Raw genomic sequence first — 27,188 nt, 5'->3', positions numbered from 1 at the left:
ACCTCCAGGGCAGTGGTGGTAGCAGCAGTTCTGGGGCTGGAGAGGTTTTATGGGGCTTTGCTTGTACCCCCATCTTGCAGGGGTTAGATTGGGTGGCTGGGGTTAGATTGAATGGCTGGGGTTAGATTGAATGGCTGGGGTTAGATTGAATGGCTGGGTTTAGATTGGGTGGCTGGGGTTAGATTGAATGGCTGGGTTTAGATTGAATGGCTGGGGTTAGATTGAATGGCTGGGGTTAGATTGAATGGCTGGGGTTAGATTGGGTGGCTGGGGTTAGATTGAATGGCTGGGGTTAGATTGAATGGCTGGGTTTAGATTGGGTGGCTGGGGTTAGATTGAATGGCTGGGGTTAGATTGAATGGCTGGGGTTAGATTGAATGGCTGGGTTTAGATTGGGTGGCTGGGGTTAGATTGAATGGCTGGGGTTAGATTGGGTGGCTGGGGTTAGATTGAATGGCTGGGGTTAGATTGGGTGGCTGGGGTTAGATTGAATGGCTGGGGTTAGATTGGATGGCTGGGTTTAGATTGAATGGCTGGGGTTAGATTGGGTGGCTGGGGTTAGATTGGGTGGCTGGGGTTAGATTGGATGGCTGGGGTTAGATTGGATGGCTGGGGTTAGATTGGATAAAGGCATTCTCTGGTAGGTAAAATGCTAGCTAGTGCAAACTGTTTGTTTGGCAGTGCAACGTCTTGGATCAGACACCGTTAGGGGAGAACCACCATAGATCTACTCCTCACTGAATCTTATATAGTCAGTCAGTCAACAAGCCTGCCTTAAAGTGATGAGTTTATCAAATTGAGGTCTATCGAGACTTGGCAGGATCATATTTGGGATTTGTTGGTAATGTCTTCATAAAGACGAGACTGCTTGTCAAATCCCCAGACTAGTGTATTATTCTAGAATTGTATATTTTTATTCTAGAATGGTGTATTTTTTTATTCTAGAATGGTGTATTTTTATTCTAGAATGGTGTGTTTTTATTCTAGAATGGTGTATTTTTTATTCTAGAATGGTGTATTTTTTATTCTAGAATGGTGTATTTTTTTTATTCTAGAATGGTGTATTTTTATTCTAGAATGGTGTATTTTTATTCTAGAATGGTGTATTTTTATTCTAGAATGGTGTATTTTTATTCTAGAATGGTGTATTTTTATTCTAGAATGGTGTATTTTTATTCTAGAATGGTGTATTTTTTTCATCTCTTTTAGACAAAAACCTGTTAAAGATGATCATCTCCATTCAGAGGCCTATCGTATAAACATGCCCACTCAATACAGATTGAAAGTTAAGAAAAGTTTTTTTGGGGGGGTAAAAGTTTAGCAATGTTCTGATGGGAGTGCTTATTATACTGCAGGAGTCTTCAGGTACTTAGACAGGACAGGAGAAGGGTCTGGGCTAGGCAGAATACCCAGGTAGCTGGAGGCAGGACAGGAGAAGGGTCTGGGCTAGGCAGAATACCCAGGTAGCTGGAGGCAGGACAGGAGAAGGGTCTGGGCTAGGCAGAATACCCAGGTAGCTGGAGGCAGGACAGGAGAAGGGTCTGGGCTAGGCAGAATACCCAGGTAGCTGGAGACAGGACAGGAGAAGGGTCTGGGCTAGGCAGAATACCCAGGTAGCTGGAGGCAGGACAGGAGAAGGGTCTGGGCTAGGCAGAATACCCAGGTAGCTGGAGGCAGGACAGGAGAAGGGTCTGGGCTAGGCAGAATACCCAGGTAGCTGGAGGCAGCTTCAAGTCTGGGAGTAAAACTGTATTTTCAGCCCCATGGCAGTAGAGGAGCGAAGGGAAGGGAGCGGTGAGGTTCGGTGACCCAAGGCCCAAACACCTCTCTGGGTCTCCGGATCCTCCTCAGGAGAAGGGCGTGGCGGTGGAGGAGGTGGTGGAGGATACGGAGGAGGAGGAGGGAGTGGATATGACTATGAGGCAGGGCAGGAGAAGGGGAAAGATGAGGATGAGGAAGAGGAGGATGAGGAGGAAGATGAAGAAGAGGAGGATGAGCAAGAGGAGGGAGAGGAAGAGGAGGAGGAGGGTGAGGAAGAAGAGGAGGAGGAGGAAGAAGAGGAGGCGGAAGAGGAAGAAGAGGAGGAGGAAGAGGAGGGAGAGGAAGAGGAAGAAGAGGAGGAGGAAGAGGAGGGAGAGGAAGAAGAGACGGAGGCGGAAGAGGAAGAAGAGGAGGAGGGAGAGGAAGAAGAGGAGGAGGAGGAAGAATAGGAGGCGGAAGAGGAAGAAGAGGAGGAGGAAGAGGAGGAGGAAGAGGAAGAAGAGGAGGAGGAAGAGGAGGGAGAGGAAGAAGAGACGGAGGAGGAAGAGGAAGAAGAAGAGGAGGAGGAGTGAGAGGAGGGAGAGGAGGAGGAGGGAGAGGAAGAAGAGGAGGAGGAAGAAGTGGGAGAGGAAGAAGAGGCGGAGGAGGAGGAGGAGGAGGAGGAGGAGGAGGAGGAGGAGGAGGAGGGGGTCAGTTCTGTTGTTGTTGTCGCTGTTTGTTTTTCAGTCTCTCATCACTACGTCAGACACCACCATCATCATCATCACCATCATCATCACAGAGTCATGCAGCTTCACTACTATCGGGTCAAACCCAGCCATGCGATTTGATTGGCAGATCAAAGCAGGAAGACAAAGTTGACAGCAGCCAATCATGGAGCGGGGGCAGTGGTGAGGGGGCGGGGTTTGGGAAAGATTAGGGTCTGTGGCTTGGAAGTAGACACATGTAAAGGTAGTCGCAACGGCTGCGGGGGCGGGGCCGGGGGCGGGGCCGAGAGAGTACAGTCCTGTAGGTGAAGATAGACAGCTGATTCTCTTGCCTTGCTTAAGGTCACGGCCACACAGACTCCATACAGCAGCCATGCACAGCGTCCATAAAGCTGCCATACACAACATGGCCTGTTCTTTATTGTTAGCTGGTAAAGAACCGCCAGCTAATGTTCTCTTACTGCAGCCCAGCCCAACCCAGCCCAACCCAACCAAGCTCAGCTCAACCCAGCTCAGCCCAACCCAGCTCAGCTCAACCCAGCTTAGCCCAACCCAGCTCAGCCCAACCCAACCCAGTCCAACCCAACCCAGCTCAGGTCAACCCAGCTCAGCCCAACCCAACCCAGCTCAGCCAACCCAACCCAGCTCAGCCAACCCAACCCAGCTCAACCCAACCCAGCCCAGCTCAGCCCAACCCAGCTCAACCCAACCCAGCCCAGCTCAGACCAACCCAGCCCAGCTCAGCCCAACCCAACCCATCTCAGCCCAACCCAAACCAGCTCAACCCAGCTCAGCCCAACCCAACCCAGCTCAACCCAACCCAGCTCAGCCCAACCCAGCTCAGCTCAGCCCAACCCAGCTCAACCCAGCCCAGCTCAGCTCAGACCAACCCAGCTCAGCCCAACCCAACCCATCTCAGCCCAACCCAACCCAGCCCAACCCAGCTCAGCCCAACCCAACCCAGCTCAACCCAACCCAGCCTAGCTCAGACCAACCCAGCCCAGCTCAACCCAGCTCAGCCCAACCCAGCTCAGCCCAACCCATCTCAGCCCAACCCAACCCAGCCCAGCCCAACCCAGCTCAGCCCAACCCAACCCAGCTCAGCTCAGCCCAACCCAACCCAGCTCAGCCCAACCCAACCCAGCTCAGCCCAACCCAGCCCAACGTAGCTCAGCCCAACCTAGCTCAGGCCAACCCAGCTCAGCCCAACCTAGCTCAGCCCAACCCAGCCCAACCCAACCCAGCTCAACTCAACCCAAACCAGCTCAACCCAACCCAGCTCAGCCCAACCCAGCCCAGCCAAACCCAACATATACCAGCCCCTGTACGGCCAGTAAGGACTGAATTAGAGTACCTTTATCTCTGATACGCCACCAACTACTCTGTATGCAGGTGATAGGGAGGCCGTCCTCACCTGCACACACACACACACACACACACACACACACACACACACACACACACACACACACACACACACACACACACACACACACACACACACACACACACACACACACACACACACACACACACACACACACACACACACACACACACATGAATATACACAGGGAAAGAGACTCCGAGAGTCTGCACTTCGTCCATTGTACACACTGAGATCCACAAACACAGAGGAACAGATGAGGAACTGATGAACACTTCTACTGACTATGCCCCCTGTACACAGTATATCCTTAGGGAATGAAAGATCCTCTATATCTCTCTACCAAGTATGAGGAAACTAAATATAAGACGTATTTAAAATGAACACAGCACAGCAGCCCTGTAAAGTGGGAAATTTGACTGCCATTCTCTAGAAACTGGACATTGACTTGTGTCAAAAAACTGAAACTGAGATGATTGCGTCCTCTAGACTAGTGATTAGACATTGATTTGTGTCAAAAACTGAAACTGAGATGATTGCGTCCTCTAGACTAGTGATAAGACATTGATTTGTGTCAAAAACTGAAACTGAGATGATTGCGTCCTCTAGACTAGTGATAAGACATTGATTTGTGTCAAAAACTGAAACTGAGATGATTGCGTCCTCTAGACTAGTGATAAGACATTGATTTGTGTCAAAAACTGAAACTGAGATGATTGCGTCCTCTAGACTAGTGATAAGACATTGATTTGTGTCAAAACTGAAACTGAGATGATTGCGTCCTCTAGACTAGTGATAAGACATTGATTTGTGTCAAAAACTGAAACTGAGATGATTGCGTCCTCTAGACTAGTGATAAGACATTGATTTGTGTCAAAAACTGAAACTGAGATGATTGCGTCCTCTAGACTAGTGATTAGACATTGATTTGTGTCAAAAACTGAAACTGAGATGGTTGCGTCCTCTAGACTAGTGATTAGACATTGATTTGTGTCAAAAACTGAAACTGAGATGATTGCGTCCTCTAGACTAGTGATTAGACATTGATTTGTGTCAAAACTGAAACTGAGATGATTGCGTCCTCTAGACTAGTGATAAGACATTGATTTGTGTCAAAAACTGAAACTGAGATGATTGCGTCCTCTAGACTAGTGATAAGACATTGATTTGTGTCAAAAACTGAAACTGAGATGATTGCGTCCTCTAGACTAGTGATAAGACATTGATTTGTGTCAAAAACTGAAACTGAGATGATTGCGTCCTCTAGACTAGTGATTAGACATTGATTTGTGTCAAAAACTGAAACTGAGATGATTGCGTCCTCTAGACTAGTGATTAGACATTGATTTGTGTCAAAAACTGAAACTGAGATGATTGCGTCCTCTAGACTAGTGATAAGACATTGATTTGTGTCAAAACTGAAACTGAGATGATTGCGTCCTCTAGACTAGTGATTAGACATTGATTTGTGTCAAAACTGAAACTGAGATGATTGCGTCCTCTAGACTAGTGATTAGACATTGATTTGTGTCAAAACTGAAACTGAGATGATTGCGTCATCTAGACTAGTGATTAGACATTGATTTGTGTCAAAACTGAAACTGAGATGATTGCGTCCTCTAGACTAGTGATTAGACATTGATTTGTGTCAAAACTGAAACTGAGATGATTGCGTCCTCTAGACTAGTGATTAGACATTGATTTGTGTCAAAACTGAAACTGAGATGATTGCGTCCTCTAGACTAGTGATTAGACATTGATTTGTGTCAAAAACTGAAACTGAGATGATTGCGTCCTCTAGACTAGTGATTAGACATTGATTTGTGTCAAAACTGAAACTGAGATGATTGCGTCCTCTAGACTAGTGATTAGACATTGATTTGTGTCAAAACTGAAACTGAGATGATTGCGTCCTCTAGACTAGTGATTAGACATTGATTTGTGTCAAAAACTGAAACTGAGATGATTGCATCCTCTAGACTAGTGATTAGACATTGATTTGTGTCAAAAACTGAAACTGAGATGATTGCGTCCTCTAGACTAGTGATTAGACATTGATTTGTGTCAAAAACTGAAACTGAGATGATTGCGTCCTCTAGACTAGTGATTAGACATTGATTTGTGTCAAAACTGAAACTGAGATGATTGCGTCCTCTAGACTGGTGATTAGACATTGATTTGTGTCAAAACTGAAACTGAGATGATTGCGTCCTCTAGACTAGTGATTAGACATTGATTTGTGTCAAAAACTGAAACTGAGATGATTGCGTCCTCTAGACTAGTGATTAGACATTGATTTGTGTCAAAAACTGAAACTGAGATGATTGCGTCCTCTAGACTAGTGATTAGACATTGATTTGTGTCAAAACTGAAACTGAGATGATTGCGTCCTGTAGACTAGTGATTAGACATTGATTTGTGTCAAAACTGAAACTGAGATGATTGCGTCCTCTAGACTAGTGATTAGACATTGATTTGTGTCAAAAACTGAAACTGAGATGATTGCGTCCTCTAGACTAGTGATAAGACATTGACTTGTGTCAAAAACTGAAACTGAGAGGATTGCGTCCTCTAGACTAGTGATTAGACATTGACTTGTGTCAAAAACTGAAACTGAGAGGATTGCGTCCTCTAGACTAGTGATTAGACATTGACTTGTGTCAAAAACTGAAACTGAGATGATTGCGTCCTCTAGACTAGTGATTAGACATTGATTTGTGTCAAAAACTGAAACTGAGAGGATTGCGTCCTCTAGACTAGTGATTAGACATTGACTTGTGTCAAAAACTGAAACTGAGATGATTGCGTCCTCTAGACTAGTGATTAGACATTGATTTGTGTCAAAAACTGAAACTGAGATGATTGCGTCCTCTAGACTAGTGATTAGACATTGATTTGTGTCAAAAAACTGAAACTGAGATGATTGCGTCCTCTAGACTAGTGATTAGACATTGACTTGTGTCAAAAACTGAAACTGAGATGATTGCGTCCTCTAGACTAGTGATTAGACATTGACTTGTGTCAAAAACTGAAACTGAGATGATTGCGTCCTCTAGACTAGTGATTAGACATTGACTTGTGTCAAAAACTGAAACTGAGATGATTGCGTCCTCTAGACTAGTGATTAGACATTGATTTGTGTCAAAAACTGAAACTGAGATGATTGCGTCCTCTAGACTAGTGATTAGTAGACATTGACTTGTGTCAAAAACTGAAACTGAGAGGATTGCGTCCTCTAGACTAGTGATAAGACATTGATTTGGGACTACTGGGACTAATGACTAATGTGCAAATCAAAGTAACCATTAGAAAATAGCACAGTAAACCCTACTGGGACTAATGACTAATGTGCAAATCAAAGTAACCATTAGAAAATAGCACAGTAAACCCTACTGGGACTAATGACTAATGTGCAAATCAAAGTAACCATTAGAAAATAGCACAGTAAACCCTACTGGGACTAATGACTAATGTGCAAATCAAAGTAACCATTAGAAAATATCAAAGCAATAACATTTGCCCAAAGAAAGTCAACACATGAACAGAACCTCATTGTCGGTAAAACAAATGCAAAAAGTCAAGTCAAAAGTACCATCTTTCACTTCAAAACATCCTATTGTTGTCAGGAATCCTGGTGGTGCTATAAGAAGTGGGGCTAGAGAGAATAAAGACCCCTCTGTCTCTCTGAGTACCATGGGCTACTATGTCTCTCTGTTCTGTACCAAGACTGCTTGTTCTGTTGTTCTGTTGACTCTATCAGAATATAATAATCTCTAGAAGGGCCTTAGAGCCCTTAACTCTGGCAATTTAACTAGTAAACTCATTGGTACACTAGCCAGGTCACCCATTTTGGCACTATTGACTTCAATTTTTAGTTCTGTTGGTTTTGACTCACCCCGTCAGTGCCGGGCTGCAGCTGTCCGTTGATGCTGGCCGTGCGGAAGGGTGAGTGGGTGGACAGGCGTTTGTCCCACTCGCTCTGCCGCGGCTCCGGAACAGACTCCATGAAGCTTCTCTTCAGCTCACTGATACTGGTGTGGTGACGCATAATCTCTGCCTGGGTCTTATCCAGGTCCTGGGAGGAGGGAGAGGGGGGAGGGACAGAGAGTAGAAGGGGTTGAGAGAGGAGGGAGGGGGAGAGAGGGGGGAGAGGGAGTAGGAGGGGTAGAGAGAAAAGGGAGGGACAGAGAGTAGGAGGGGTAGAGAGAAAAGGGAGGGACAGAGAGGGGAGGGAGAGTAGGAGGGGTAGAGAGAAAAGGGAGGGACAGAGAGAGGGGAGGGAGAGTAGGAGGGGTAGAGAGAAAAGGGAGGGACAGAGAGAGGGGAGGGAGAGTAGGAGGGGTAGAGAGAAAAGGGAGGGACAGAGAGAAGGGAGGGAGAGTAGTAGGGGTAGAGAGAAAAGGGAGGGACAGAGAGAAGGGAGGGAGAGTAGGAGGGGTGAAGAGAGGGTGTAGGGACAGGGGAGGGAGGGCGAGACAGAGGGGGATGGGATGAGAGAGAAAGAGAGAGAGTGGGAGGTGGAGAGGGGTGGATTGTGGGGAGAGGGGGGGAAGAGAGATAAAGGAGGGGTAGAGATTGGGAGGCCGAAAAAGAAAGGAGGGGTAGAGATTGGGAGGGCGAGAAAGAAAAAGAGAGACAGGGAGCAGAGGAGAAGTCCATGATAGATAAAGTAGGGACAGGGAGCAGAGGAGAAGTCCATGATAGATAAAGTAGGGACAGGGAGCAGAGGGGAAGTCCATGATAGATAAAGTAGAGACAGGGAGCAGAGGAGAAGTCCATGATAGATAAAGTAGAGACAGGGAGCAGAGGGGAAGTCCATGATAGATAAAGTAGAGACAGGGAGCAGAGGAGAAGTCCATGATAGATAAAGTAGAGACAGGGAGCAGAGGGGAAGTCCATGATAGATAAAGTAGAGACAGGGAGCAGAGGAGAAGTCCATGATAGATAAAGTAGAGACAGGGAGCAGAGGAGAAGTCCATGATAGATAAAGTAGGGACAGGGAGCAGAGGGGAAGTCCATGATAGATAAAGTAGGGACAGGGAGCAGAGGGGAAGTCCATGATAGATAAAGTAGAGACAGGGAGCAGAGGAGAAGTCCATGATAGATAAAGTAGAGACAGAGGGGATAGTTTAAGAGGAAGGCAGAAAGAGACAGCAAGGAAGGGCAAAAGGGTGAAGCCCCCAGATAGGAAGGGGGAAGGATGTCATTATTTGGGGAAATGACTGGTAATGACACAGTTACAAGTTCAGCAGAACGCAACGTGATTGATGATTTGCTTATCATATCAAACTAAATGTAGTTGGAAGTTGGAACAGGCCTGCCCCTCTCAAAGAGGACAGACAACATGACAACAACAGGCCTTAGTCCATCCAGACCACATGATGTCCTATAGACAGACAGGCCTTAGTCCACCCAGACCACATGATGTCCTATAGACAGACAACAGGCCTTAGTCCACCCAGACCACATGATGTCCTATAGACAGACAGGCCTTAGTCCACCCAGACCACATGATGTCCTACAGACAAACAACAGGTCTTAGTCCACCCAGACCACATGATGTCCTATAGACAGACAACATGACAACAACAGGCTCTAACAGGTCTTAGTCCATCCAGACCACATGATGTCCTATAGACAGACAACAGGCCTTAATCCACCCAGACCACATGATGTCCTATAGACAGACAGGCCTTAGTCCACCCAGACCACATGATGTCCTATAGACAGACAACATGACAACAACAGGCTCTAACAGGCCTTAGTCCACCCAGACCACATGATGTCCTATAGACAGACAGGCCTTAGTCCACCCAGACCACATGATGTCCTATAGACAAACAACAGGTCTTAGTCCACCCAGACCACATGATGTCCTATAGACAGACAACATGACAACAACAGGCTCTAACAGGTCTTAGTCCATCCAGACCACATGATGTCCTATAGACAGACAACAGGCCTTAATCCACCCAGACCACATGATGTCCTATAGACAGACAGGCCTTAGTCCACCCAGACCACATGATGTCCTATAGACAAACAACAGGTCTTAGTCCACCCAGACCACATGATGTCCTATAGACAGACAACATGACAACAACAGGCTCTAACAGGTCTTAGTCCATCCAGACCACATGATGTCCTATAGACAGACAACAGGTCTTAGTCCATCCAGACCACATGATGTCCTATAGACAGACAACATGACAACAACAGGCTCTAACAGGTCTTAGTCCATCCAGACCACATGATGTCCTATAGACAGACAACATGACAACAACAGGCTATAACAGGTCTTAGTCCCATCCAGACCACATGATGTCCTATAGACAAACAACAGGTCTTAGTCCACCCACACCACATTATGTCCTATAGACAAACAACAGGTCTTAGTCCACCCAGACCACATGATGTCCTATAGACAGACAACAGGTCTTAGTCCATCCAGACCACATGATGTCCTAGAGACAAACAACAGGTCTTAGTCCACCCAGACCACATGATGTCCTATAGACAGACAACAGGCCTTAGTCCCATCCAGACCACATGATGTCCTAGAGACAAACAGGCCTTAGTCCACCCAGACCACATGATGTCCTATAGACAGACAGGTCTTAGTCCACCCAGACCACGTGATGTCCTAGAGACAGACAACATGACAACAACAGGCTCTAACAGGTCTTAGTCCATCCAGACCACATGATGTCCTAGAGACAAACAACAGGTCTTAGTCCACCCAGACCACATGATGTCCTAGAGACAAACAGGCCTTAGTCCATCCAGACCACGTGGATGTCCTAGAGACAGACAACATGACAACAACAGGCTCTAACAGGCCTTAGTCCATCCAGACCACATGATGTCCTAGAGACAAACAGGCCTTAGTCCATCCAGACCACGTGATGTCCTAGAGACAGACAACATGACAACAACAGGCTCTAACAGGTCTTAGTCCATCCAGACCACATGATGTCCTAGAGACAGACAACAGGCCTTAGTCCACCCAGACCACATGATGTCCTAGAGACAGACAACAGGCCTTAGTCCACCCAGACCACGTGATGTCCTAGAGACAGACAACAGGCCTTAGTCCACCCAGACCACGTGATGTCCTAGAGACAAACAACAGGCCTTAGTCCAACCAGACCACGTGATGTCCTAGAGACAAACAACAGGCCTTAGTCCCATCCAGACCACATGATGTCCTAGAGACAAACAGGCCTTAGTCCACCCAGACCACGTGATGTCCTAGAGACAAACAGGCCTTAGTCCATCCAGACCACGTGATGTCCTAGAGACAAACAGGCCTTAGTCCCATCCAGACCACATGATGTCCTACAGACAAACAACAGGCCTTAGTGCATCCAGACCACGTGATGTCCTATAGACAGACAACAGGCCTTAGTCCATCCAGACCACGTGATGTCCTATAGACAGACAACAGGCCTTAGTCCCATCCAGACCACATGATGTCCTATAGACAGACAACAGGCCTTAGTCCATCCAGACCACATGATGTCCTATAGACAAACAGGCCTTAGTCCCATCCAGACCACATGATGTCCTACAGACAAACAACAGGCCTTAGTCCATCCAGACCCCGTGATGTCCTATAGACAGACAACAGGCCTTAGTCCATCCAGACCACGTGATGTCCTATAGACAGACAACAGGCCTTAGTCCCATCCAGACCACATGATGTCCTATAGACAGACAACAGGCCTTAGTCCCATCCAGACCACATGATGTCCTATAGACAGACAACAGGTCTTAGTCCATCCAGACCACATGATGTCCTATAGACAAACAGGCCTTAGTCCCATCCAGACCACATGATGTCCTAGAGACAAACAGGCCTTAGTCCATCCAGACCACATGATGTCCTGTAGACAGACAACAGGCCTTAGTCCATCCAGACCACATGATGTCCTATAGACAAACAGGCCTTAGTCCATCCAGACCACATGATGTCCTAGAGACAAACAGGCCTTAGTCCATCCAGACCACATGATGTCCTAGAGACAAACAGGCCTTAGTCCATCCAGACCACATGATGTCCTATAGACAAACAACAGGCCTTAGTCCATCCAGACCACATGATGTCCTAGAGACAAACAGGCCTTAGTCCCATCCAGACCACATGATGTCCTATAGACAAACAGGCCTTAGTCCATCCAGACCACGTGATGTCCTAGAGACAAACAGGCCTTAGTCCATCCAGACCACATGATGTCCTAGAGACAAACAGGCCTTAGTCCCATCCAGACCACATGATGTCCTATAGACAAACAGGCCTTAGTCCATCCAGACCACGTGATGTCCTATAGACAAACAGGCCTTAGTCCATCCAGACCACATGATGTCCTATAGACAAACAACAGGCCTTAGTCCATCCAGACCACGTGATGTCCTATAGACAGACAACAGGCCTTAGTCCATCCAGACCACATGATGTCCTATAGACAAACAACAGGCCTTAGTCCATCCAGACCACATGATGTCCTAGAGACAAACAACAGGCCTTAGTCCCATCCAGACCACATGATGTCCTATAGACAGACAACAGGCCTTAGTCCATCCAGACCACATGATGTCCTATAGACAAACAACAGGCCTTAGTCCATCCAGACCACATGATGTCCTACAGACAGACAACAGGCCTTAGTCCCATCCAGACCACATGATGTCCTATAGACAGACAACAGGCCTTAGTCCATCCAGACCACATGATGTCCTAGAGACAGACAACAGGCCTTAGTCCCATCCAGACCACATGATGTCCTATAGACAGACAACAGGCCTTAGTCCATCCAGACCACATGATGTCCTAGAGACAAACAACAGGCCTTAGTCCATCCAGACCACATGATGTCCTATAGACAAACAACAGGCCTAAGTCCCATCCAGACCACGTGATGTCCTAGAGACAAACAGGCCTTAGTCCCATCCAGACCACGTGATGTCCTAGAGACAAACAGGCCTTAGTCCCATCCAGACCACATGATGTCCTACAGACAGACAACAGGCCTTAGTCCATCCAGACCACATGATGTCCTACAGACAAACAACAGGCCTTAGTCCATCCAGACCACATGATGTCCTATAGACAAACAACAGGCCTTAGTCCACCCAGACCACGTGATGTCCTAGAGACAAACAGGCCATAGTCCCATCCAGACCACATGATGTCCTACAGACAAACAACAGGCCTTAGTCCATCCAGACCACATGATGTCCTATAGACAAACAACAGGCCTTAGTCCACCCAGACCACGTGATGTCCTAGAGACAAACAGGCCTTAGTCCCATCCAGACCACATGATGTCCTACAGACAGACAACAGGCCTTAGTCCATCCAGACCACATGATGTCCTATAGACAAACAACAGGCCTTAGTCCATCCAGACCACATGATGTCCTATAGACAGACAACAGGCCTTAGTCCCATCCAGACCACATGATGTCCTATAGACAAACAACAGGCCTTAGTCCATCCAGACCACATGATGTCCTACAGACAGACAACAGGCCTTAGTCCATCCAGACCACATGATGTCCTATAGACAAACAACAGGCCTTAGTCCCATCCATACCACATGATGTCCTATAGACAAACAACAGGCCTTAGTCCCATCCAGACCACATGATGTCCTATAGACAAACAACAGGCCTTAGTCCCATCCAGACCACGTGATGTCCTAGAGACAAACAGGCCTTAGTCCCATCCAGACCACGTGATGTCCTAGAGACAAACAGGCCTTAGTCCCATCCAGACCACATGATGTCCTACAGACAGACAACAGGCCTTAGTCCATCCAGACCACATGATGTCCTACAGACAAACAACAGGCCTTAGTCCATCCAGACCACATGATGTCCTATAGACAAACAACAGGCCTTAGTCCACCCAGACCACGTGATGTCCTAGAGACAAACAGGCCTTAGTCCCATCCAGACCACATGATGTCCTATAGACAAACAACAGGCCTTAGTCCATCCAGACCACATGATGTCCTACAGACAGACAACAGGCCTTAGTCCATCCAGACCACATGATGTCCTATAGACAAACAACAGGCCTTAGTCCCATCCAGGCCACATGATGTCCTATAGACAAACAACAGGCCTTAGTCCATCCAGACCACATGATGTCCTACAGACAGACAACAGGCCTTAGTCCATCCAGACCACATGATGTCCTATAGACAAACAACAGGCCTTAGTCCCATCCAGACCACATGATGTCCTATAGACAAACAACAGGCCTTAGTCCCATCCAGACCACATGATGTCCTATAGACAAACAACAGGCCTTAGTCCCATCCAGACCACATGATGTCCTACAGACAGACAACAGGCCTTAGTCCATCCAGACCACATGATGTCCTATAGACAAACAACAGGCCTTAGTCCCATCCATACCACATGATGTCCTATAGACAAACAACAGGCCTTAGTCCCATCCAGACCACATGATGTCCTATAGACAAACAACAGGCCTTAGTCCCATCCAGACCACGTGATGTCCTAGAGACAAACAGGCCTTAGTCCCATCCAGACCACGTGATGTCCTAGAGACAAACAGGCCTTAGTCCCATCCAGACCACATGATGTCCTACAGACAGACAACAGGCCTTAGTCCATCCAGACCACATGATGTCCTACAGACAAACAACAGGCCTTAGTCCATCCAGACCACATGATGTCCTATAGACAAACAACAGGCCTTAGTCCACCCAGACCACGTGATGTCCTAGAGACAAACAGGCCTTAGTCCCATCCAGACCACATGATGTCCTATAGACAAACAACAGGCCTTAGTCCATCCAGACCACATGATGTCCTACAGACAGACAACAGGCCTTAGTCCATCCAGACCACATGATGTCCTATAGACAAACAACAGGCCTTAGTCCCATCCAGGCCACATGATGTCCTATAGACAAACAACAGGCCTTAGTCCATCCAGACCACATGATGTCCTACAGACAGACAACAGGCCTTAGTCCATCCAGACCACATGATGTCCTATAGACAAACAACTGGCCTTAGTCCCATCCAGACCACATGATGTCCTATAGACAAACAACAGGCCTTAGTCCCATCCAGACCACATGATGTCCTATAGACAAACAACAGGCTGTCCTGTGTTCTCTCCACTCTACTCCCTCCTATGTAGATTGAACTTTAGACAATCCATCTTCGTCTAGTATCCGTGCCTGTCCATACCCATGGTGCAGAAGGTGATTGAGTCATTTCCCATTACCAATCTAGCACATGTTGGGATCGTGATCAGAGAGATCAAATACAGCACCTATTAGACTAGATTCTCTTGGTTAATGACTATTCATAAACCACATCTGTTCTGAACAGAATCTGCATTGCCTAGGATCTTAATTTGATCATTATTTTGTTGCTGAGAACTGCAGGAAAATAAAATGTGTAGGTTTAAAAAGGCGATTTTTCGTAAAACATTTTTGATCAACCCCTACAAAAAAATAAATGTCCATTAATTATAATCCAAGTTATAATTCACATATCCTATTGCTGAAGGATTACTTTCCAGCTGTTGCAAACGGGCTCAAATTAAGATCCTACATCTGTATATAGAGCCCTAGCTTTAGACCAGGGTACATAAGGGAGTCCCATAGAGTTCTGGTCAAAAGAAGTGCACTACATAGGGAATATCATGCCATTTGAAACAGAGCCAGAGAGTAGAAAGGAGCTCTGAGAGGTAAAACTATGGGGAGAACATTGAAGTGTTATGTTTCACTAAAGAGCATCGATGTGGCTCCCTGCCAGTGAACTGGTCCCACGGTAACTGAAGCCCAAAACTTTTATCTGTCTGACTCAACCTGCTCTATACATACGGTGCACTCAGAAAGTATTCAGACCCCTTGACTTTATAAACATTTTGTTACGTTACACCTTTACTCTAAAATTAATTAAATGAGTTGTTTTCCTCATCAATCTACACACAATAGCCCATAATGAAAAAGCGAAAACAGTTTTAGACATTTTTTGCAGAAATACTTTATTTACATAAGTATTCTTTGCTATGAGACTTGAAATTGAGTTCAGGTGCATCCTGTTTTCATTGATCATCCTTGAGATGTTTCTACAACTTGATTGGAGTCCACCTGTGGTAAATTCAATTGATTGGACATGATTTGGAAAGGCAAACACCTGTCTATATAAGGTCCCACAGTGCATGTCAGAGCAAAAACCAAGCCATGAGGTCGAAGGAATTGTCCGTAGAGCTCAGAGACAGGATTGTGACGAGGCACAGATCTCGGGAAGGGTACACAAAAAATGTGTGCAGCGTTGAAGGTCCCCAAGAACACAGTGGCCTCCATCATTCTGCAGCATTGAAGGTCCCCAAGAACACAGTGGCCTCCATCATTCTGCAGCATTGAAGGTCCCCAAGAACACAGTGGCCTCCATCATACTTAAATGGAAGAATTTTGGAACCACTCTTCCTACAGCTGGCCGTCCGGCTAAACTGAACAATCGGGGGAGAAGGGCCTTGGGGGAAATGACCAAGAACCCGATGGTCACTCTGACAGAGCTTCAGAGTTCCTCTGAGGAGATGGGAGAACCTTCCAGAAGGACAACCATCTCTGCAGCACTACAAAAATCAGGCCTTTATGGTAGAGTGGCCAGACGGATGCCACTCTTCAGTAAAAAGCACATTACAGCCCACTTGGAGTTTGCCAAAAGGCACTTAAAGTACTCAGACCATCAGAAACAAGATTCTCTGGTCTGATGAAACTAAGATTGAATTTCTGAAGCCTGAATGCCAAGCGTCTGGAGGAAACCTGGCACCATCGAGGGAAACATGAATGGAGCAAAGTACAGAGAGATCCTTGATGACAACCTGCTCAGGACCTCAGACTGGGGCAGAGGTTCACCTTCCAACAGGACAACGACCCTAAGCACACAGCCTAGACAACGCAGGAATGGCTTTGGGACAAGTCTCAGAATGTCCTCGAGTGGCCCAGGCAGAGCCCGGACTTAAACCCGATCGAACATCTCTGGAGAGATCTGAAAATAGCTGTGCAGCAACTCTCCCCATCCAACCTGACAGAGCTTGAGAGGATCTACAGAGAAGAATGGGATAAACTCCCCGAATACAGGTGTGCCAAGCTTGTAGCGTCACACCCAAGAAGACTCAAGGCTGTAATCACTTCCTAAAATGCTTCAACAAAGTACTGAGTAAAGGGGTCTGAATAGTTATGTAAAATGTGATATTTCATTTAAATTTTCTTTTTCTTTTTATACATTTGCAAACAAAAGGAGAACTGACTCACCAGAACTATAGGGCACTAACGTATAACCTAACAATACCAACATCAACTGATGTTGCCACTGGCAACGCTATGAAATCTCCACAAAAGAGAGACCGAGTCTGGAGTGGTACAGTAGACACATTCGTCCATTACCCTAGCGACTAGTGGTTTTTGAGGTTTGGTTTTGGTTTCAATAAGATTATTAAAAAAGAGTTTACGATTGCAATAATTGAAAAAAAAAGAAGAAAGAAATGCAGTGCATTATGTGGGTTGAATGACGTTACACAGATTAAAACAAGTCCCATGATGGTAGTGAACCGTCCTTATTAACCAACATTACTGTTATAACAAATATTTCAGTTGTTGTTTATATTACATATGTTTTATTTGATGACTTTATTATTTAATTCCAAGTCATCATCTCATCTCTATAATGTTGGGTTCTAAACTTCACTATTTTAGACCTTACTGATACCTTTATTTAACGAGGCAGTTGATTATCTTGCGTGTATAATAAACTCAGCAAAAAAAAAGAAAGTCCCTTTTTCATGACTCTTGTCTTTCAAAGGTAATTTCGTAAAAAATCCAAATAACTTCACAGATCTTCATTGTAAAGAGTTTAACTTCTTAGGGCTAGGGGGCAGTATTCGGATGAATGACGTGTCCAAAGTAAACTGCCTGTTACTCAGGCCCAGAAGCTAGGATATGCATATGCATGGTAGTTTTGGATAGAAAACACTGAAGTTTCTAAAACTGCTAAAATAATGTCTGTGAGTATAACAGAACTGATATGGCAGGCGAAAATCCGAGGAGAATCCATCCGGAGAATTTTTATATTTTTGAGGTCACCACCCATTCAAATCCTTGTTTATGGGATTTTCAAAGGAATACCTCCCAGATTGCCGTTCCTATGGCTTCCACTAGATGTCAACAGTCTTTAGAAAGGGTTTCAGGCTTGCTTTTTGAAAAATTAGCTAGAATTTGTAGTTTTTCCAAGTGGCTCTCATTTGGACTGTAGTCTTGTGGCGCGTGTGGATGAGGGTGTGGATGAGGGCGCGGATGAGGGTGTGGATGAGGGCGCGGATGAGGGCGCGGATGAGGGCGCGGATGAGGGTGTGGATGAGGGCGCGGATGAGCGTGTGGATGAGGGCGTGGATGAGGGCGCGGATGAGGGCGCGGATGAGGGCGCGGATGAGGGTGTGGATGAGGGTGTGGATGAGGGCGCGGATGAGGGCGCGGATGAGGGCGCGGATGAGGGCGCGGATGAGGGTGTAGATGAGGGTGTGGATGAGGGCGCTCACTGCGTTATTTATCTCCGTTATTGAACACACTATTCTGCGTTTTAAATTGTATCGTTTATTTACATATTAGGGTACCTGAGAATTGATTAGAAACGTTGTTTGACTTGTTTGGACAAAGTTTATTGGTAACTTTTGGGATTGCTCTGGCTGCATGTTGAACGACTGGAACGGGTGGATTACTGAATCAAACGCGCCAAATAAACTGACTTTTTTGGGATATAAAGAAGGACTTTATCGAACAAAACGACCATTTGTTGTGTAGCTGGGATCGTTGGGATTGTAAACAGAGGAAGATCTTCAAAGGTAAGTGATTTATTGTATCGCTATTTCTGACTTTTGTGACGCCTCTGCCTGCTTGGAAAATGTTTTTAATGATTTTGTATGCGGGCCGCTGTTTTCAGATAATCGCATGGTATGCTTTAGCCGTAAAGCCTTTTGGAAATCTGACAAAGCGGCTGGATTAACAAGAATTTAAGCTTTTAAATTATGTATGACACTTGTATTTTCATGAATGTTCAATATTTCGATTTTTGTATTTTGAATTTCGCTCTCTGCAATTTCACCGGATGTTGTCGAGGCGTCCCACCTAGCTCAAATAGGTTTAAAAAACACAGTTTCCCATGCTTGTTCAATAAACCATAAAAAATTAATGAACATGCACCTGTGGAACGGTTGTTAAGACACTAACAGCTTACAGACGGTAGGCAATTAATGTCACAGTTATGACAACTTAGGACACTAAAGAGGCCTTTCTACTGACTCTGAAAAACACCAAAAGAAAGACGCCCAGGGTCCCTGCTCATCTGCATGAACGTGCCTTAGGCATGCTGAGCTTGTTGTCATTGCAGGCAATCTCAACGCTGAGTGTTACAGGGAAGACATCCTCCTCTCTCATGTGGTACCCTTCCTACAAGCTCATCCTGACATGACCCTCCAGCATGACAATGCCACCAGCCATACTGCTCGTTCTGTGTGTGATTTCCGGCAAGACAGGAATGTCAGTGTTCTGCCATGGCCGGCGAAGAGCCCGGATCTCAATCCCATTGAGCACGTCTGGGACCTGTTGGATCGGAGGGTGAGGGCTAGGGCCATTCCCCCCAGAAATGTCCGGGAACTTGCAGGTGCCTTGGTGGAAGAGTGGGGTAACATCTCACAGCAAGAACGGGCAAATCTGGTGCAGTCCATGAGGAGGAGATGCACTGCAGTACTTAATGCAGCTGGTGGCCACACCAGATACTGACTGTTACTTTTGATTTTGACCCCCCCCCTTTGTTATGTTCATACAAATATTTACACATGTTAAGCTTGCTGAAAATAAATGCAGTTGACAGTGATAAGATGTTTTTTTTATTTTTTATTTGCTGTTAATTGAAATGCTTTCCAGGTGACTACCTCGTGAAGCTGGTTGAGAGAATGCCAAGAGTGTGCCAAGCTTTCATCAAGACAAAAGGGTGGCTTTAAGAATCTCAAATATAAAATATATTTTTAGTTTTGATGTCTTCACTATTATTCTACAATGTAGAAACTAGTAAAAGAAAGAAAGAATGGAATGAGTAGGTGTTCTAAACCTTATGACCATTCTGAACAATATAAATGAAGCATTTCAATTGTTTACCACAGAAACTCTACTGTGGCAATTTACCAGACACTTTGTATGAATGGAAAACTAATGTTGGTGTTATTATCTCATTTGTTTCCTATTTATTTTGTCCAACAGTGTCTGATACGGTCATTCCTTATCAAGATCGGGGGTTATATATCCCTGGACTGTCTATATTTGACTGTCTATATTTGACTGTCCATAGTTGACTGTCCATAGTTGACTGTCTATATTTGACTGTCCATAGTTGACTGTCTATATTTGACTGTCTATAGTTGACTGTCCATAGTTGACTGTCTATATTTGACTGTCCATAGTTGACTGTCCATAGTTGACTGTCTATATTTGACTGTCCATATTTGACTGTCCATATTCTGTCCATATTTTCCAGCAGACCTCACCACTACACCACCCCAGGCCACGATTGAACTACATTTTGACAGTAGGATACACTTGGCACTTGTATGTCGTAGCCATAGTGGAGGCCAATATTTATCTTGTGTTATTAAGCTGTACAAAACTACAGTTGTTGGTCCCTTTCTGACCATCTGTATGTTGCAGTGATAGTGCCTATCGGGTTTGAGAGAGAAAATTATTTTGATAGCAACCCCCCCCCCCCCCCCCCGATCCTAGTGACTTGACTGCCCCCACATGGTCAGAAAGAGAACTGCTCTTTTTCAGAGAATTACAAGACTCATTTTTTTCAATTTAATGATACAGCAGGAAAATTCTTCGCGGCAAAAGAGTGATCAAGTTAAGATCCAACATCTGTATATAATGTACTATTAAAAATGAGCCCTGAATGCTGATTGGCCGACAGCCGTGATATATCAGACTGTATACCATGGGTATGACAAAACATAATTTTTTTCCTGCTCTAATTACATTGGTAACCAGTACATAATAGCAATACCCAGGTCTAAGGGCTGTACGCAAGCACTTGCGTCATACTTTAAGAGCAGCCCTTAGTCATGGTATATTGGCCATATATCACAGCCCCCCGGGCTCTATTGCTTTTAATTAGACAATACATTGATCATCTGTGCCAAAAGGAGAGAGACAGATTTACCCTTTGACCCTAGGTGACCATTTCACTGGTGGTAGTATGGTATGCTGGCATGCATGAGGGGTGAGTGTGAGTATGAGGATACTTAGTCCTGAGCCAGCCAACAGTTATCATTGTGATGATAATCATGAATCAGAGACATGGTTGTGTTCTGAACGACACCCTATTCTCTATATCAGAGGTATTCAACTCTGACCCTACGAGGTTCACAGCCTGCTGGTTTTCTGTTCTACTTCATACTTAATTGCACCCACCTGGTGTAATTAATCAGGGACTGGTTTAGACCTGGGACACCAGGTGGGTGATTCCCCTCTAATTCTAATTCAGTCCCTGATTAGGGGAATCAGCCACCTGGTGTCCCAGGTCTAATTCAGTCCCTGATTAGAGGGGAATCAGCCACCTGGTGTCCCAGGTCTAATTCAGTCCCTGATTAGAGGGGAATCAGCCACCTGGTGTCCCAGGTCTAATTCAGTCCCTGATTAGAGGGGAATCAGCCACCTGGTGTCCCAGGTCTAATTCAGTCCCTGATTAGAGGGGAATCACCCACCTGGTGTCCCAGATCTAATTCAGTCCCTGATTAGAGGGGAATCACCCACCTGGTGTCCCAGGTCTAATTCAGTCCCTGATTAGAGGGGAATCAGCCACCTGGTGTCCCAGGTCTAATTCAGGCCCTGATTAGAGGGGAATCACCCACCTGGTGTCCCAGGTCTAATTCAGTCCCTGATTAGAGGGGAATCAGCCACCTGGTGTCCCAGGTCTAATTCAGGCCCTGATTAGAGGGGAATCAGCCACCTGGTGTCCCAGGTCTAATTCAGGCTCTGATTAGAGGGGAATCACCCACCTGGTGTCCCAGATCTAATTCAGGCCCTGATTAGAGGGGACAATGAAACAATGCAGTGGAATTGGCTTCCAGGTTCAGAGTTGAGTTTGAAGGCTCTATATGGTGCACTACTTTAGACCACAGTCCTACGGGCCCTGGTACCTGGTCAGTCCTACGGGCCCTGGTACCTGGTCAGTCCTACGGGCCCTGGTACCTGGTCAGTCCTACGGGCCCTGGTACCTGGTCAGTCCTACAGGCCCTGGTACCTGGTCAGTCCTACGGGCCCTGGTACCTGGTCAGTCCTACAGGCCCTGGTCAGTCCTACGGGCCCTGGTCAGTCCTACGGGCCCTGGTCAAAAGTAGTGCACTATGTTCGTAATAGGGTACCTTTTGGGACACAGCCACGGTCAAAGGTCAACAGAGATGAGGGTCAGAGAGAGTCATTTGGTTATGGTTAGATACAGGAACAGCACGATGAGTGACAGAGGCAGTGTTCCAAATGGCATCCTATTCCCTATATAGTGCACTACATTTGCCCAGGTCCTAGTTAAAAGTAGTTAAAAGTAGTGAACCATGCAGGGAATAGGGTGACAGAGAGGTACAGTAGAGTAGAGTGAAGGGTATGTTGTTAAGGAGGTCCAGGTCTCACAATGAGAATGACAACAGAGGGCAGCATCATTAACGTGTCAATAACATCACTGAGAATGAAAATATATGACTGGGAAAGTCTGTCAATCAAAATTGGTGTCCGTCACCAACGCAAGCTGACGAAGAACAGCCTAGCTCATCCAACATCATTCCTATTGGGAGCACTTCCCTGTTAGGAGGATACCAGTGGTCGTTGCAGAAATCATACATTTGACGACCATTGCTGATGACAATAACGATTGGAAAAAGCATCCAGAACTACAAGTAATTATCGACTAAAAGGTGCAACAACAACAAACAAACAAACAAACAAACAAACAAAACAAAAAGAAAACGATTTGACAAGCAGGCTGAAATCAAAGGGGGACAGGGCATGCTGGGTAGACGGTGACCTCTGACATTCAGTCTTAAGGGCCAAACTGGTGCACCCTTTCAGGCTCAATGCCTATAGCTTTTAAATAATACTGGACTATGATAGTGATTGTTGAAACACTCCCAATCATATATCAAACAACTGTGGATAAGAAACAAAACGACCCTTCTGGGCACACACACAACGTTGTTTCCACGTCATTTCAATGAAGCGTGAAACCAAATGTAGAATCGACGTTGAATTGATGCCTGTGCCCAGTAGGGAAGATGCTGAGATCAAAACAACGAGTAAAGTGAGTACTTGCATTGGAAGGAAACAGGAAAAGAGTGCATGCCAAGCCATTAGGGTTTAGCTGAAAGCAGGGTGGATGTAGAAAAAAAAGAGAGAATAGAAGAGTCGGAGTCAAGACAAAACAGAAGAAGAAGAAAAAAAAGAAAACAGAAAACACGCAAGTGAACACAACTCCCATGCAGAGAGAGAGAGAGAGAGAGAGAGAGAGAGAGAGAGAGAGAGAGAGAGAGAGAGAGAGAGAGAGAGAGAGAGAGACAGAGAGAGAGAGACAGAGAGAGAGACAGAGAGAGAGACAGAGAGAGAGACAGAGAGAGAGAGACAGAGAGAGAGACAGAGAGAGAGAGAGAGAGAGAGCATGCAGAGAGAGAGAGAGAGAGAGAGAGAGAGAGAGAGAGAGAGAGAGAGAGAGAGAGAGAGAGAGAGAGAGAGAGAGAGAGAGAGAGAGAGAGAGAGAGAGATGAGATGCAGAGAGAGAGAGAGAGAGAGAGAGAGAGAGAGAGAGAGAGAGAGAGAGAGAGAGAGAGAGAGAGAGAGCATGCAGAGAGAGAGAGAGAGAGAGAGAGAGAGAGAGAGAGAGAGAGAGAGAGAGAGAGAGAGAGAGAGAGAGAGCCAGAGAGAGTGAGAGAGAGAGAGAGAGAGAGAGAGAGAGAGAGAGAGCAGAGAGAGAGAGAGAGAGAGAGAGAGAGAGAGAGAGAGAGAGAGAGAGAGAGAGAGAGAGAGAGAGAGAGAGAGAGAGAGAGAGAGAGAGAGAGAGAGAGAGAGAGAGAGAGAGAGAGAGAGAGAGAGAGAGAGAGAGAGAGAGAGAGAGAGAGAGAGAGAGAGAGAGAGAGAGAGAGAGCAGAGAGAGAGAGAGAGAGAGAGAGAGAGAGAGAGAGAGAGAGAGAGAGAGCATGCAGAGAGAGAGAGAGAGAGAGAGAGAGAGAGAGAGAGAGAGAGAGAGAGAGAGAGAGAGAGAGAGAGAGAGAGAGAGAGAGAGAGAGAGAGAGAGAGAGAGAGAGAGAGAGAGAGAGAGAGAGAGAGAGAGAGAGCATGCAGAGAGAGAGAGAGAGAGAGAGAGAGAGAGAGAGAGAGAGAGAGAGAGAGAGAGAGAGAGAGAGAGAGCAGAGAGAGAGAGAGAGAGAGAGAGAGAGAGAGAGAGAGAGAGAGAGAGAGAGAGAGAGAGAGAGAGAGAGAGAGCATGAGAGAGAGAGAGAGAGAGAGAGAGAGAGAGAGAGAGAGAGAGAGAGAGAGAGAGAGAGAGAGAGAGAGCAGAGAGAGAGAGAGAGAGAGAGAGAGAGAGAGAGAGAGAGAGAGAGAGAGAGAGAGAGAGAGAGAGAGAGAGAGAGAGAGAGAGAGAGAGAGAGAGAGAGAGAGAGAGAGAGAGAGAGAGAGAGAGAGAGAGAGAGAGAGAGAGAGAGAGAGAGAGAGAGAGAGAGAGAGAGAGAGAGAGAGAGAGAGAGAGAGAGAGAGAGAGAGAGAGAGAGAGAGAGAGAGAGAGAGAGAGAGAGAGAGAGAGAGAGAGAGAGAGAGAGAGAGAGAGAGAGAGAGAGAGAGAGAGAGAGAGAGAGAGAGAGAGAGAGAGAGAGAGAGAGAGAGAGAGAGAGAGAGAGAGAGAGAGAGAGAGAGAGAGAGAGAGAGAGAGAGCATGCAGAGAGAGAGAGAGAGAGAGAGAGAGAGAGAGAGAGAGAGAGAGAGAGAGAGAGAGAGAGAGAGAGAGAGAGAGAGACAGAGAGAGAGAGAGAGAGAGAGAGAGAGAGAGAGAGAGAGAGAGAGAGAGAGAGAGAGAGAGAGCATGCAGAAACAAACAGTCAAAGATAAAATAAGATGTATTCTAGAGTGTGATACAAACCTCCAACATTAAATTGCTATGCCTGATATAAATAGTTTCACCCTCAAGTTTCTTAGCTCTTTTCTGAAAAAAACAACAACAAAAACAACAACAAAAACAAAACAAAAAGAATAGAAAAAAACAGGAACAAGTTGGTCTCCAGAAAGATGTGGAATTGCAATTCTTCATTCTCCTTTATTTGTTTTATTACTTTTACTGTTTGACTTGCAAGCGATTGCTTCCGCTAAGGGTGCATTCGTTCCTGATGGTGGGAGAAGTGGGTGATGGATCAAATCATAGATGCTATGGGAAGTGCATTGAGCCAGAGTGCAAAGGTCAATGGGGTGTTTGTTGGTGGTCACCAGTGGAGACCGTGGGTCGGTACACAGCTACCAAAAATCTGGTGGGTTTCTGTATTTCAGGACTAACTGTGAGAGAGAATGAAAATGTTATACAGTACATGCTGTGGCTGAGGTAGGAGTAGTAGTGCATTATCATTGTGCATTATCAGTAGTTATGCATTACCCAAAGCATCATTCGTTGACTCATTTCATTGACTCTTCCTAAGGAGGCAGACAAGTGCAGCTGAGTGCTTTCCTCATTATACTGTCTATGTCTACAGGCATGGCCAATCCAGGTTCATTCACTAATTTCCTCATTACACTGTCTAGAGCACAGGCATGGCCAATCCAGGTTCATTCACTAATTTCCTCATTACACTGTCTAGAGCACAGGCATGGCCAATCCAGGTTCATTCACTTAACATTTGGTTGATCTCTCTAGTTCTACTTGGTGAAGAATTATGTCCATAACAGTAGAGCTTGATGTATTGCCTCTGCATGAGGTAACAACAATGCTGACACTGTCGTGTAAAAGAGCCTCCGCTTATTGCTTTCAAAACAAATGGTAGTAAAATAGAGAAAAAAACAAACACATTTTCTGTCTCCGTAATCTGTCCAAAGAAGTCTTTGATCAGTGTTTAGTCGTTACGAAAAGGAAGTCCACAGCCAAACAGTGTTCTCTTGTATAACGACACTGTACAGTAGATATACAAGGCTGTATAGTAGATATACAAGGCTGTACAGTAGATATACAAGGCTGTACAGTAGATATACACGGCTGTATAGTAGATATACAAGGCTGTATAGTAGATATACAAGGCTGTACAGTAGATATACACGGCTGTATAGTAGATATACAAGGCTGTATAGTAGATATACAAGGCTGTATAGTAGACACGGCTGTATAGTAGATATACACGGCTGTATAGTAGATATACAAGGCTGTATAGTAGATATACAAGGCTGTACAGTAGATATACAAGGCTGTATAGTAGATATACAAGGCTGTATAGTAGATATACAAGGCTGGAGGACAGAGAAAACAAAAAACAAAACAAAAAAACATTATGAACAAACAAAAATGGTTTCTATTTTTTTCTCTTTTGCAATAGAAATAGTTTCAAATAAAGGGAGAGATGCGAGGATGAGGATGGTGACTCATGCGAAACACTGAGGGTATGTCCCAAAATGGCACCCTATTCCCCATAGGCTCCGGCCAAAAGTAGTGCGCTACATAGGGAATAGGGTGCCATTTGGGACACAAATTAACTGTAGACAGATATCTAACCTTCCTCACTCGCACCGTCTCCATGTCGGTTCTCTCTCGGGACGAATGCTGCTGACCACCCCCCAGACGAGGGAAGAGAGAGGCAGAAACAGTAAGGTTAGAGCCCCATGAGTCTGTTTCAAACCCAAATCAACACTTTAGTCTGACAGACATTTGCTAGAACAAAAATCTAATTTAACAACCCCGACCCCATGTATCAATATTTTAGACGTACACACATATGGTAATATATTTTTTTTAAATGAAACATGTGTCTCATGTTGCGGATCCCCGAAACGTATCAATGTTTTATTAGTTTAGTCAGACACACATACAGTAGCATCACGCGTCTCATGTTTGAACCCACTTCACGTATCAATAGTTTAGTCAGACACTCAACGAGCTGTATAAGGCCATAAGCAAACAAGAAAATGCTCATTCAGAGGCAGCACTCCTAGTGGCCGGAGACTTTAATGCAGGGAAACTTAAATCCATTTTACCTCATTTCTATCAGCACGTTAAATCTG

The 27,188-nt window shown here is 45.6% G+C and overlaps 1 protein-coding gene across 14 annotated transcripts in view; it reads right to left on the bottom strand.

Moving 5' to 3' along the window:
* LOC124043153 (protein 4.1-like) overlaps positions 1 to 27,188 on the bottom strand; it is a 151,647-nt gene that overhangs the window by 25,275 nt on the left and 99,184 nt on the right. For 7 of the 14 annotated variants that reach the window (XM_046361390.1, XM_046361393.1, XM_046361391.1 and 4 more), the window contains 3 exons: positions 26,683 to 26,733; positions 25,075 to 25,137; positions 7,751 to 7,930 (listed from right to left, as the gene is read on the bottom strand). In XM_046361390.1, the coding sequence (XP_046217346.1) occupies positions 7,751 to 7,930; positions 25,075 to 25,137; positions 26,683 to 26,733 (294 nt within the window). Of the gene's footprint in view, positions 1 to 7,750; positions 7,931 to 23,259; positions 23,308 to 25,074; positions 25,138 to 26,682; positions 26,734 to 27,188 lie in introns of all 14 variants that reach the window. The other 7 variants (XM_046361400.1, XM_046361401.1, XM_046361394.1 and 4 more) reach the window with 6 other exon arrangements.

The sequence above is a fragment of the Oncorhynchus gorbuscha genome, linkage group LG09 (assembly GCF_021184085.1).
Source record: "Oncorhynchus gorbuscha isolate QuinsamMale2020 ecotype Even-year linkage group LG09, OgorEven_v1.0, whole genome shotgun sequence".
Lineage (NCBI taxonomy): Eukaryota > Metazoa > Chordata > Actinopteri > Salmoniformes > Salmonidae > Oncorhynchus > Oncorhynchus gorbuscha.
The sequence above is the reverse complement of the archived record's forward strand: the minus strand, read 5'-3'. Positions and strand labels throughout refer to the sequence as shown.